Source organism: Nerophis ophidion, linkage group LG07, assembly GCF_033978795.1.
Source record: "Nerophis ophidion isolate RoL-2023_Sa linkage group LG07, RoL_Noph_v1.0, whole genome shotgun sequence".
Lineage (NCBI taxonomy): Eukaryota > Metazoa > Chordata > Actinopteri > Syngnathiformes > Syngnathidae > Nerophis > Nerophis ophidion.
This window is the reverse complement of record NC_084617.1, coordinates 16,721,018-16,735,464: the sequence shown is the minus strand read 5'-3', so window position 1 is coordinate 16,735,464 and position 14,447 is coordinate 16,721,018. Positions and strand designations below refer to the sequence as shown.

Genomic DNA, 14,447 nt, shown 5'->3' with positions numbered 1-14,447 from the left:
GCATGTTCTCCCTGTGACTGTGTGGGTTCCCTCCGGGTATTCCGGCTTCCTCCCACCGCCAAAGACATGCACCTGGGGATAGGTTGATTGGCAACACCAAATTGGCTCGAGTTTGTGAATGTGAGTGTAAATATTGTCTGTCTATCTGTGTTAGCACTGTGATGAGGTGGCCACTTGTCCAGAGTGTACCCTGCCTTCCGCCCAAATGTAGCTGAGAGAGGCTCCAGCACCCACCACGACCCCGGGAGGGACACGCGGTTGGAAATGGATGGATGGAGTAGGAAAGGTTATCACAGTAAATGCTGTGATGTGTTCTTTTTAAAAAGCAATTCATTGTCATTGACCTAACTTGCTCATGTTGTTTACAAGACGGGGGAAAATTTGCAGCAAACAGGTTGTCAGATATCTAAAATAAATTAGCAATTGATTAACGTGGACCCCGACTTAAACAAGTTGAAAAACGTATTCGGGTGTTACCTTTTAGTGGTCAATTGTACGGAATATGTACTGAACTGTGCAATCTACTAATAAAAGTATCAATCAATCAATCAAAATGCGCGGGCTAGATTTCTGATTAAACTCATGACTTCTCCTGGGCTGAACTGAGGATGCCGGCGGGCCAAACTTGGCCAGTGGTCCGTAGTTTGGACACCCCTGTATTATGTATTGTTTGAATTTTTTTTGTGTTTGAATTGAGAAGTAGTTGTTACTGAAATTGTTATTAAAATCATTTCTAGTGTATTATTATGTATTTGTCATTGTTTTTAACATGTCCAAAATAAAACGCTACTACTATGTACTAGGGTAGTTAATCCATCCATCCATCCATCATCTTCCGCTTATCCGAGGTCGGGTCGCGGGGGCAGCAGCCTAAGCAGGGAAGCCCAGACTTCCCTATCTCCAGCCACTTCGTCTAGCTCTTCCCGGGGTATCCCGAGGCGTTCCCAGGCCAGCCGGGAGACATAGTCTTTCCAACGTGTCCTGGGTAATCATTCATGAAAATTGGGAGCATTTTTCATTGATCTCATTAAAAAAAAAAAATTGAGACAATTTGTTGAGTCATATGCAGCTCAATCATTCCATCATTTTCGGCGCTTTACTTAAATCGGCATTGTCGTCAATCCAAAATGTGGATGCCAAATTGTTATTTTTGCGAATGAATCTGAGTCACCCGATGAAGAATATTAGTCAGACGCCAATTACTCGTATAGTCAGCTGGGTGGGGATGTGGCCGGGGCCGCCGCCCGTGTTTTCCGGGTTGAAGTCGGAGTCGCCGGAACACAGGAAGCCGGGCTTCAGGACGTAGCCGCAGCGGCCGTTTGGCAGGAAGCGGCCCTGGTTCAGGTCCATCTGCTCGCCGGGCGTCTGAAAGTTCAGAGCCACTGCGTGCACACACATACACATACGGTTAGCATGTCGTCTCTCACACACACACACACACACACACACACACACACACACACACACACGCACACACACACACACACACACACACACACACACACACTCACACACACACACACACACACACACTGCAAACAAGTCTGAAGTCACTGAATGTGTTGTTGTTGGGAAGAGTTATGTTACTGTTGTCACTGTTATGTTGCGTCTGAAAGTTCAGAGCCACTGCGTGCACACACATACACATACGGTTAGCATGTCCTCTCACACACACACACACACACGCACACACACACACACACACACACACACACTGCAAACAAGTCTGAAGTCACTGAATGTGTTGTTGTTGGGAAGAGGTACGTTACTTAATGACAGTTTCATATATTTGATTTACTGCGATCCTTAGAGCGTTTGAATCGGAGCACCAACCCATCTGGCAGCCGCAGTTCCACATTTCCTGGGGATCATAGTTGGATGACTGCAAGCGCTGGCCCGAGGGGTAGATCCGGCTCAGCTGCCTGCTGTTGTGTCGTACAAAAAGCTTGCCTGCGAATGAAAAGATGGGTGAGGAATAAGGCAAGGGACAAAAATACGCATGTGACTACACACCCAAAGCCAATCGTATTGGTCACATGTGGTCATGGATTTTTGTATACCAGAGTCTTTGATGAGCTTGAGGGCGTCGTTCTCTGAGAAGGAGGACATTTCTTCGGGGGGTCTGTCGCACACGTTTGCGAAGCCGCAGAAAGGGACGCTCCTGCAGTACACCACCAGCTCGGACAGCTCCACGCTCAACTTGGAGCAGGCCTGCAAGGAAAACAAGATGAAAAAAAAACAAGAAGGCATGTCCATTATTTGTCACCTGTGAACTGACATTTGATTCTATCTATGTACATCATGTACCGTGGAACCTCGATCTACGAACTTGATTGAACAGGGTTCGTAAATCAAAACGCTTATATAATGGCATACAGTTCTCCACAAAAACAATGTAAATAAGCTGCTGTCCTCAACATAGGCACACAAACAGAAGGTGCCCTCACAAACAATCAGAAATCACAAAAATCCTATTACCACACAAATAAACATTTTTTAAAAAGTACAGTCCATTTACAATACCACAGGCAAAGGAGGAGCTGACAAGAAAGGGGCAGATAGAAGGAGGGAAAGAAAAAGATTGGGAGAAGGGGCCGTGTTTGTGTGATTTGGAAAAAGCGCAACTGAACGAGAGTTAGCTCTTCTCCTCCCTTGTGAAATAAGTCTGCTTTGGCATATTTTTCAAAGAAAAGTCCGGTCTAATCACAATTAAAACTTGCTGTGGTACAAAGCCTGCTGTGTTGATTATTCCATATTTGCGAGCACCATGAATGAATGCCTCACAAATAGTCTTCATTTTAACCCAACAGCGATTCCCTCCTTTTTCCAAGCTTTTAAGACTCATGTTGAGTTAGCAAAATGGACAAAACTTGTCAAAAGGTGAAAAAAACAGAAACAAAGGCAGACACACGCTGAAGGACTGAGTAGTGACTGACTAGTGGTGTACTGCAATGTCATGTCCTGGGCATGACGTTAAAGTGCATCCGGCAGTGGAGGCTCCTCTATGGGGTCTTGGGGCACTAGGATGTTAACCCCTTGACTACTGTTACCCCAGGTGGCCCTTGGCAAAGGCCTAGTCCCTGACTGCCCCCTTGCCAGGGATAAAGTGAAGACCTCAACGGCGGAGCAGACGGAAGACGGTAGATTTAAGAACTACCACAACGGCTGCAATGGCAGAAGATGGCTGCAGCAGAAAAGGGTCCCCAGTCATTTTGGACTCCATGCCACTGGACCCTGACCCGATTCTGTCAAGGATCACGTGGTGACTGTCTGTGCACCAGTCTCCCCACGTATAACAAACTCACGCGCAGGCATCCTCCGCAAAGGGATACACCCCTACCAGGAGGATAGTCATGCTTGTTCGAGTGACCGCCGATGATGACTGCAATGTGTTGCGAGTAACGTGGAGGACTCTGCCTCCTTACTTAAAAGCTGCGCCCTGCTTTTAGCTTACAGGCGGAACGCAAAATGAATGAGTGAATTTTTTGTCCACAGACACATAGTTCGCACATTTGGCTCAGTCTAAAAGATAGTAAATCAAGGTTCCACTGTGTTGTATTCAAATGTTGTTTATTGCATCATTTCAATCACATTTTGGTATTTCGGAATGTGGTTTTTATAGTAACTGTAAAGCAGAGGACAAAATGCTACCGCTCTGTAAGCTCCTTTCTCTCCTCTCGTGAGCTGCTCCTTTTTCAATGTTATTAGAAGTGCATCTTTCTTTTTAAAATGTTTATATTTGTTGCAATATGGTTGCTGAAGTTTAGGATTGTTGTGATTTCTGATCGTTTGTGAGGGCACCAAATGGACTTCTGTATGTGCGAGTATGTTGGAAGAGCAGCGCATAAAGGACAGTTTAGCTTGTTATTGTTTTTGTTTTAGCTTGTTAATAAAGAGATAGTTGATTCATCACCTACTTGTTATGTTTGTTCGATATCCAGTATGGTATAACACTTTATATTGTGCTTTTTTATTTTTTTGTATTTAAAAAATTTTTTTTTTTAATGAATTTATCAATCAATCCAACAAAACAATACATAATAATGCAATCAAATTCCAAAACCAAACCCGACCTAGTAACATTCAGAATAGCAATAAACAGAGCAATTGAGGACACACAAACATGACACGGTACAATCTAAAAGCAGTGAAACAAAAATTAATATTATGAATATTAGTAACAATTTCAAAATAGCAGTGATTAAAAATCCTTCATTAATATTATCATTAAAAACGTTAATACAAAAAAATGATTAAAAAAAATTAACAATGCATCACATCTCATAAGCTTGATAACACACTGTGTCCAATATTTTACACAAAGATATAAGAAGTCATATTTTGGTTCATTTAATACTTAAAACAAATTTCAAAAATGGATCCCATATTCCAATATATGACTCATATTATCTAAACTCAATGCAGTTTTTTTCTACTGATATCATCTCCATAGCTTCTGTATACCTGGCTGGAACCCATTATTCATATTTACAATGTCTCTTATGGAGACATTTGCTTCACTCTACAAACATTTCAATTTACAAGAACCAAGGACCATTTAATTTCTTAAATTGAGGTTCCACTGTATTAGTTTGTTAGTAAGCAGAATTACAAACGACCAACTTCCAGAAAAAGTCATGGACAGTTGCCTCGTATCGAGCAAGGCATTTTGGACAGGAGGGGTGAAAAAACAGATAAAGGTTCAGGAACAATAATATACTGTATGTTCTGTATTTGTCATTACTAGAACATTTGGTCTAAGTGGTGCAGTGACCCTCCACATCCAGCAGATGAAGCTGCAGCTACACAACCTACAGTAAGTGGACCATTTTTGAGAGTACCTACTCAATTGTTATTAATAATAATAAAAAGTGAGGCTGGTCCTGAGAGCTGACCTTGACCGGATCTTTCTTGGGCGTGTTCTTGTTGCTGCTTGCTTGTTCGTCTTCAGAGCTGGAGGAGAAGCTGCCGTAGCTGCCGTTCTTGCCCAGCTGGCCCAGGTGAGGGATTTGCTTCTTCCCTTTGACCAGGATACGTCCCCTCAGGTCCTACGAGGGAACATCATTAGGTAAACCAAGGGTGTCCATATAAATTTCCAACATCCTGTGGCACATTCTAAAAATACTGTTACTAAAAAAACAATATAATGAGTGAAATAAAGGAATCAACAGTTAATGAAAACAAGTATAAATACATTGCAAAATATATACGATACTGTCTGTCTTAATCTTTAAAAAAAATCTATAGTTGCCCCTAACCACAAAAGGGCTAAATGAACTAATAATATAAATGTTACACTGGCCATTAGATGAGACCAAATCAATTAGAGTGCGCTGTTTAGTACTGTGGCAACTGATTGGCTCAGCCTCGGAAAGCTTCCAGTCCCTCCTCTACGAGTGTTAAAGTGACTGTGTTGGTGTTATTTTATGTTAGAGGTGTGACGCTTGGTGGGCATAGCGATGCCGGATTTGTTCTTCCAAGGATGCGTCGGGCAAGAACACAGCGTAAGGTAAGCAACAAATAATTTATTTCACTAATAAAAGGCTAAGAACAAATATACTGGTGGGAGGCAGAAAAGGCAAACAAAAGGCGCTAGCGTGGGAGCTAGGGAAACAAACAGAAACACTAACACTAGCCACAAAGGCACAAGAAGGGAAAACAAAAACAACTAGCATGAGAGCTAGGGATAAACAAAGCGTAGCGCAAAAGCTAGCGAGGAGATACATAGAAAGAAGTCGTCACTTGTTGCATGAAAGCAAATTAGGAACAGAGAACGAAATCACAAAAGGGGCAGGCTTAAATAAGGCAGTAATCACGATGAACAGGTGTTCGTCAAAAACAAAGGCAGGTGAAAACTAATGAGCAACCATGGTAACAGACTAAACAAGGAACTAAGGCAAACATAGGCAGACTATAATACAAAAATGGAACGAAACACGAATATGGAATGATCCGAGCAGCGGATCACAACAAGAGGGCTGTTAAAACTTATTTAGAAAGTTATTTTATGCTCAAGCTAAGAAAATACTCGATTTGTAGTTAATCATTCCAACTCTGTAAGAAATATTTTACCACTGTCAGTGTGTATTTGAGTGTGTGTGTGTGTGTGCGCGCAAATGTGTGTGTGCGTGTGTGTGCGTGTGTACAGTATGTAGTACCTCAGGTGAAGGTAGATCCTTAAGCGTCTGGCTGCTGATGGGCTTGGTGAGCAGCTTGTGGCCCAGGATGTTGTGAAGGTGTTTGGCCATGACCACCTGCTGCTCCACGGAACAATGGTTCTCCAGGGACAGGATTAAAGGGTACGGGGACGCCTGCGGGGAAAAACGATGGCGAAATCACAACAACTCAAAGGGACCACAGACAGAAGTTGAGTGTGTTTCTACAGAGTGACTGCCAGAAACAAGTATTTTACAGCTATTTACAGCATGTTTCACCGTTTCATGAGGATTTTTTTTTTTCATTTTCTATTTTTGTTCCTTTTTAAAAAATGTTTGTACAATGTTTTCATTTGTAATTGTTTTTATTTTTAATCTTTAATTTTTATTTTTAATGTTTCCTTTATTTCATTTGTATTATTAATATTATTAATAATAATAATAATTATTATTATTAATAACAACAATTTGTAATTAATTTGATTTCTTTGACATTTTAAATGTTTTTTTTGATTGTTTTTATTCTAATGTTTTAATTAAACAATATTTTTTTGAAAAAAAAGTTGTTTTTTTGTTTTTTTACATTAATTTTTTGTATTATTATTTATTGATGTATTTATTATTTTGATTTTTAATGATCTACAGTAGGAAGGGGATTCATATGGCCCCACTCGTCAGGGTTTGCCTGACACATGAAACATGACGATTTGGGGAGCGGGTTGTTAACTAGCCACTTGGCAGTAATATTAGCAGTAGTGTGTTGATGTATTAAACTGTCTTTTGTGGCAATTCCAACTTTGGCTACAGCATCAGTTGTAATGTGGAGTGGTATTTTCAATCATTTTCAGCAGACTGCATTGCAAAAACATTTTTTTATTTTTTAAAAACTCCCCTTCCTCTCATGCGAGAGCCACTCGGGAATGGGGCAATATGAATCCCTTCCATACTGTAATAGTAAAATGTGGCCCTGGAACCTGTTTATGAAAAATAAAGTATAACATTTCCATCAGTTACACTCCACTTTTGTAGTAAAAAAAACTATTTCCTTGTGGACATGAAAGCGCCTCTACCTGCCCTGTGTAAATGTTTATGTGTACAGGTTTTACTACACGTCTTTAAAAAAAGCTAGGAGCTCACGGCCCTCTCACCTTAAAGGCGTACTGGGCGATGGTCTCGATGACCTCCTTGAAAGGCACTTTGGAGGTGAGCGTGTGACCATGGTATATGACCGGTTCGCCTTTGTCGCCATCCCAGCAGTCCAACTCCACACAGCGACAGCCTTGATTTAATGCCCTGACATAGAAAAAATATAATTGTGTAATTTGTAGATCGTGCTGATAAAATGTGAAAGGTACCGGATGTAGGGCTCGGTGCTGCTGGCGCTGGTCACTTGGTCCTTGGTGAGGTAGGTGTTGTGGGAGGAGGAGATAAAGTAGTGGGCCAGGGGGCGCCTCATGTCCTGGTAGACTCTGGCGTGGTCGGGGTTGAAAATGTCATTCTCCCCCGACAGCATGTACATGGTGAAGCCATTCTGGGTCATGAACTGGTTCTTCTGAGCTGCAACAACAACAAGAAGCATGGAGTTCAAAGATGTGAGATGGGGGTATGTGTACCCCTGTGGGTACGTGAAAGTATGCCAAGGGGTACGTGAGATTTTTAAAAAAATATTCTAAGAATAGCAACAATTCAAAAATCCGTTATAAATATATTCATTGAATAATACTTTAACAAAATATGACTGTAAGTTCATAAACTGTGAAAAACAATGCAATATTCAGTGTTGACAGCTAGATTTTTTCTGGACATGTTCCATAAATATTGATGTTAAAGATTTATTTTTTTGTGAAGAAATGTTTAGAATTAAGTTCATGAATCCAGATGGATCTGAAGTGAATTATATTTATATAGCGCTTTTTTTCCTCTAGTTACTCAAAGCGCTTTACATAGTGAAAGCCAATATCTAAGTTACATTTAAACCAGTGTGGGTGGCACAGGGAGCAGGTGGGTAAAGTGTCTTGCCCAAGGACAACAACGGCAGTGACTAGGATGGCGGAAGCGGGGATCGAAACTGCAACCCTCAATCTCTATTACAATCCCCAAAGAGGGCACTTTAAGTTGGTGATTACTTCTATGTGTGGAAATCTTTATTTATAATTCAATCACTTGTTTATTTTTCAACAAGTTTTTAGTTATTTTAGTATCGTTTTTTCCGAATGGTTCAAGAAAGACCACTACAAATGAGCAATATTTTGCACTGTTATACAATTTAATAAATCAGAAACTGATGACATAGTGCTGTATTTTACTTCTTTATCTCTTTTTTTCAACCAAAAATGCTTTGCTCTGATTAGGGGGTACTTGAATTAAAAAACATTTTCACAGGGGGTACATCACTGAAAAAAGGTTGAGAACCACTGTGTTAGATAATCGCCCCCTGGTGGCAGTGAGTGTGCAAAGAGATGTGATGAGGTTTATAAATAGAGGAGGAAGGTGATGGTGGGGTAACTAAACAAGACGTTGCCAAGAGATAGAGCTGTTTGCAGCCTCGCGATTCCAAGGCTGTTGTTGACGCTCTGCTTTTAGTGGGATTCAATATATCTTGGCTTGGTTGGTAGAGCGGCCGTGCCAGTAACTTGAGGGTTGCAGGTTCTATCCCCGTTTCTGCTAAGTTAGTCATTGCCAATGTGTCCTTGGGGAAGATACTTTAGCCACCAGCTCCTAGTAATATAATGGGTTTCACTATGTAAAGCGCTTTGAGTCACTAGAGAAAAGCGCTTTAAAGATAATTCACTTCACTGAAACAAAGTGAATAAATGTTTAGGAAACACATTTCGGCATTAAACATAGACATGGTTCAAAAGTGATGTAATTTAAACTGAGGTCCGTGTACCCCGAGTGGTACGGCAAAGTTTCTCTTAATTAAATATTCAAACATAGTGTTACAGTTGTTAAAAATATGAAATATATCTGTTAAATAAAACTTCTGCTTTGTTTTTAATGAATACTTAGGCCTCCCATGCGAACGTATTTTAATGTTGGCCATTATGGTGGCATTTGGAGAGTCAAGGGTTTTCTGAGGTGGTAATAAAAAACTGTTCTAAAAGGTAGTAGTTTAAGCTTTCAGGCACACACACCATGATAAGATATGGTATGGTAGTACAATTTTGTACTCCCATTTTTATCATGTCGTAATTTGTTTTGTATTGTAGTTCTACTTTTTAATATTCATTTATGCATTTAATTCTTACTTATTATGTGTATATTTTTTTTCTATATTTATTTTTTTAGGTGAGGGAATATTCAAACTAATGATGTCACTGCTAAAGCATGGAAATATAGTACCACCATATGGAATGTTTACAATGAAAAAACAATTTCAATTGGACAAACAATGTTTTTGTGCACCCCCAAAATTCCCCATACGGGCCGGCTGCATGATGATTTTCAAGATATATTCCTGTGGGAGCTTGAACAAGTGTAAACACGTGGACATTTTAACATGGGCACTATAACAGAGCTATTGTCTTCAGAAATGTGTAACTAACAAAAGAAATAGAATCCAATCAAAGAAGACCAGCCCCCCTTAGAACAGTGGTTCTTAACATTTTTTAACTCGGGGCCCATTCTTTCCAACAAGGGGGTTTGGGGCCCACTTAAATATCAACACTGAATTATGTTATGCTAAAATAAAAAAAACTATGCATATGTTTCTATCAATAAAATTAAAGGGGAACTGCACTGTTTTTGTGATTTTGCCCATCGTTCACAATCATTTTGAAAGAAATTACTTTAAAAAAATATATATATATTCTAACTTGTAAATAAACGTAAATAAAAGTCCACTTACAGCGGAGCCAATGATAAGTCTTCCATTCCGCTCATGAAACTCCGTAAAAAAACATCCAAAAACAGTCAACAATACTCCATTTACAGTTTCGTGACTTGGATATTATCCAAGAATTAGTGATATTGTTGTTATAAGCGCTATTGCAGACAAAGTATTTATAGTGGCGCCTTGATCACAAATTGTGTGCCAATGTTGACATGATCGATTAATAAGCTGCTTCCTTGTTTCCTTGCTCATCAAACATTATTGTAGATCATAAATCATGCCTTTCACCTGGATAGTAGAAGGACGGGGACGTATTCCAACAAGTTGGTATACTTAGACAGCCAATTTAGACCCGGGAATGGCGAGAACGACACGAAAAGACACTTGCTTCCACCCTCCTTTTTCTGTGGGAGGATTATGAGACATTCTTCGTCTAAATGGGAATATATGGACATACTAGCAGTCGGCATCCTAATGACAGCAGACCTTTTATAGTAAGTGGTGTTTTATTATGTTTGTTGTCTCTCATAAAGTCTGCAGTGAGTAATAATCAGTGATGTCGTTGGAAAAAAAGAGAACGCCGTGAAAACTTTTTAAAATGAATGTGCCGCGTACGTTTAAAATAATCAAAATACATAAAAATTAGTATTATTATAAATGTGACCATTACTACATTACATATATATTTAGATCATGTATATAAAACCTTAGTGGAGGTGATTGAATGTTATTTAAGGAATTTAAGCAGAATAGAGCAGCCCCCATACGCTCCATCGTAAACTGACTTTTGATCGCATTTATTTACAATTTAGAATGCATTAAAAACAAATACATCCATCATTATGTCTGTCTTGATCGTGAACGATAGGCAAAATTCCAAACAAAGTGTAGTTCCTCTTTAAAGTAAAAGTGACAATAGAGCTTCCCTGCTTCAGTCATATTTTTTGCGCTTAAGACTTTAGCCCCAGACTTCTTCTATTCGTTTGATGTTGTCATTACTGCCACCAGTGGTGAAAAAGTGCATTACAACTGACAAACGCAGCGGCCAATGGGACCACAGCTCAGAAACAAATATCTAGGAGGCACTCGAGACCCAAATATGGTAAAGAAAAACCTCCCTAGAACAATATAGTTGAATACCCATGTGCTACGGGTCTTGCACAAAGACTGCTGCTTGGACGCACCCCAGTCGTTGAGCTCGTAGGTGAGTATGAGACTCTGCGCGTGCGACAGGGACGCGTCCTCGCCTTGGTCGCCCAGGAAGTCGCGCAGCTCGGCGGTGGAGAGCACGCAGCCGTTACTCGAGTAGTGGCGGAAGACGGCGTCCAGCTCGGGCCGGCGCAGCAGCTCTCTGCAGAACTCCTCGATCTCGTTGTGGTCCAGGCGGCTGTCCCCAGATCGGTCGCACCTCTGGGAGAAAAAGAGCGAGAGAAGATTGGAGAAAGAGAGCAATGGTCAATGCTCAACACATGGACATGGTCGGGGTGTAAATATGTCGTGCTTTTGTTTTGCCGAGGGAGTGCTCCTGACTTCCTGCGGAGAAGGCCTCTCTGCAAGAATCCACCCCAGCTGTGCCTGCGCACATCTCCGTCTCAGGAGTGTGCATTCCATCAGGAACACCAACAGCTGTATTAAAGCACCGAGGGACATTGCAGCCTGTCTGCCCCCCCAACATAAAGCAAAATAACCAGCTTGTGATTGGTTGCTGGGAGGCAAACAGGCTGCTGGTTTAGTAGAAAAAACAAACACGCCGCTCACTTTGAAGAGATTGCGAGCGTACTGCTCACTCAGGTCAATGTTGATCATCTGCAACAGATGCTTGACTTCGTCGTAGCTCATCTTGCCATCCTGGTTCTGGTCCGCTCGCCGCAGGTAGCCGCGGATCCAAGTGTGCACGATTAAGGAAGAGAAGCACTGTGGAAGTTGAAGTGATCAGCTCCCTCACTTCTCTTGTTTGCTCCACTTTTGAAGGAAGAGGATTTGAAGTACTGTACTTCAGGAGAACAGCTTTGTTAAACAGAAAAAAAAAAGGCTTCGCTACATGTCTTAAACACAGCCCAGAGCTCTGCCAACATTTCCGTCAATCAGGGACAGACATGGGAGCTGTAAGTTGTCATTTTCTTTAGCGGCTTCACTAACCTGTCATGACATTGCTGTTAGAATATACGTTTGAGGTTAGCATTTTTGCATCGCATAGCTATGCTAGCGTTGTTAATGTACATGATACTGTATATCCTTCTCAGAACAGGCGTCCTCTGCGGTGGACATTTGTTTTTTGGTCTATTACAGTCCATTTTAAAATGATCTTACTCGTTTTTAAATCCTTACATGGTCTTGCCCCACATTACCTCTCTCAGCTGCTCCACCCCTATGCCCCCACCCGGTCCCTCAGGTCAGCTGATCAGCTGATCCTGGAGATCCCCAAATCAAAGCCCAAGCTCAGAGGGGACAAAGCCTTCTCTGTTGCGGGTCCTAAACTCTGGAACGATCTCCCTCTCCATGTAAGACAGGCCGCATCATTGGCAATTTTTAAGACCCTTTTTAAAACCCACTTTTAAACTGTTTTTAACTTTTAACTGCTTTTTATCTAACAAATTGTTCTTAGGGTAATTTGTATTTGCTATTTCAATGTGTTTTTTACTTCTGTTTTAAATGTTTTTTTTAGTCTGTCCTTTGCCTTTATTTCCTTGTGGTGTACAGCCCTTTGTTCTTCAACTGTGGTTGTTTTTAAAGGGCTTTATAAATAAAGTTGGTATGGTATGGTATTTTTGCAGAGTCAGTTACAAAACTCTCTATTTTCGAAGGACAGTGATGTTGAACAAAAAAAACAAGGCTTCACTACATATCTTAAACACAGCCAATATTTTGATCGTTGTCTTATTTCAGCGGTGATGCTATCCGTGCATTACGTTGCTGTTAGAATGTGAGTGCCATGTAAACATTTTAGCATCACATAGCTATGATAGCGTTGCTAACGTTCATCTAACACTTGTCCCACTCCTTATCGTTACTTAGAATTGTTACATACTTAGTTTTACATATTAATTATATACAGTAAAGGCCAAAAGTTTGGACACACCTTCACATTTAAATGCATTTTCTTTATTTTCATGACTATTTACCTTGTAGATAGTCACTGAAGGCATCAAAACTATGACACCTGTGAAGTGAAAACCATTTCAGGTGACCATATCTTAAAGCTAATCGAGAGAATGCCAAGAGTGTGCAAAGCAGTTATCAGAGCAAAGGGTGGCTATTTTAAAGAAACTAGAATATAAGACATGTTTTCAGTTATTTTACCTTTTTTTTTGTAAAGTACATAATTCCACATGTGTTCATTCATAGTTTTGATGCCTTCAGTTAAAATCTACATATTCATGAAAATAAAGAACATACATTGAATGAGAAGCTGTGTCCAAACCTTTGGCCTCTACTGTATATGTATGTAATCAATTATTTTATTTATTACTATTATATTTTGTTTTCATAATTTGATATCATGTATATGTATATATACATATATATATATACACATTCATATATACGTATATATATATTATATACACATACATAAATATATGTATGTATGTATACATACACATATATATATATATATATATACAAATATACAGACATACACATATATATACAGACATTCATTTATATATATGTATATGTATATGTATATATATATATATATATATATATATATATAAATATACAGATGTACACATATATATACAGATATTCATATATATATATATATATATATATATATATATATATATATATATATATATATATGTATATATATTGGCGAATTGTCCAGGGTGTACACTGCCTTCCGCTCGATTTTAGCTGAGATAGGCGCCAGCGCCCCCCGCTACCCCAAAAGGGAATAAGCGGTAGAAAATGGATGGATGGATGGATGGATAATTCCACATGTGTTCATTCATAGTTTTGATGCCTTCAGTGAAAATCTACATATTCATGAAAATAAAGAACATACATTGAATGAGAAGCTGTGTCCAAACCTTTGGCCTCTACTGTATATGTATGTAATCAATTATTTTATTTATTACCATTATATTTTGTTTTCATAATTTGATTTCATGTATATGTATATATACATACATATATATACACATTCATATATACGTATGTATATATATATTATATACACACACATAAATATATGTATGTATACATACATATATACATGCACATATATATATATTTATATATATATATATATATATATATACAAATATACAGACATATATATAGAGTATATACAGACATTCATATATATATATATATATATATATATATATATATATATGTATATGTATATATATATATATATATATTGGTGACTTGTCCAGGGTGTACCCTGCCTTCCGCCCGATTGTAGCTGAGATAGGCGCCAGCGCCCCCCGCTACCCCAAAAGGGAATAAGC

The 14,447-nt window shown here is 39.4% G+C and overlaps 1 protein-coding gene and 1 long non-coding RNA gene across 4 annotated transcripts in view; one reads left to right on the top strand and one right to left on the bottom strand.

The window, feature by feature from the left end:
* plcd3a (phospholipase C, delta 3a) overlaps window positions 1–14,447 on the bottom strand; it is a 65,609-nt gene that overhangs the window by 10,392 nt on the left and 40,770 nt on the right. For all 3 annotated transcript variants that reach the window (XM_061905467.1, XM_061905468.1, XM_061905466.1), the window contains 9 exons: window positions 11,746–11,875; window positions 11,172–11,397; window positions 7,511–7,712; window positions 7,304–7,448; window positions 6,159–6,311; window positions 4,896–5,048; window positions 2,061–2,211; window positions 1,834–1,950; window positions 1,204–1,382 (listed from right to left, as the gene is read on the bottom strand). In XM_061905467.1, coding sequence (XP_061761451.1) covers window positions 1,204–1,382; window positions 1,834–1,950; window positions 2,061–2,211; window positions 4,896–5,048; window positions 6,159–6,311; window positions 7,304–7,448; window positions 7,511–7,712; window positions 11,172–11,397; window positions 11,746–11,875 — 1,456 coding nt within the window. The remainder of the gene's footprint in view (window positions 1–1,203; window positions 1,383–1,833; window positions 1,951–2,060; window positions 2,212–4,895; window positions 5,049–6,158; window positions 6,312–7,303; window positions 7,449–7,510; window positions 7,713–11,171; window positions 11,398–11,745; window positions 11,876–14,447) is intronic.
* LOC133555958 (uncharacterized) lies at window positions 4,956–6,493 on the top strand. The gene is made up of 3 exons (XR_009807423.1): window positions 4,956–5,068; window positions 5,434–5,509; window positions 6,149–6,493. It is a non-coding gene; the product is annotated as an uncharacterized LOC133555958 (long non-coding RNA).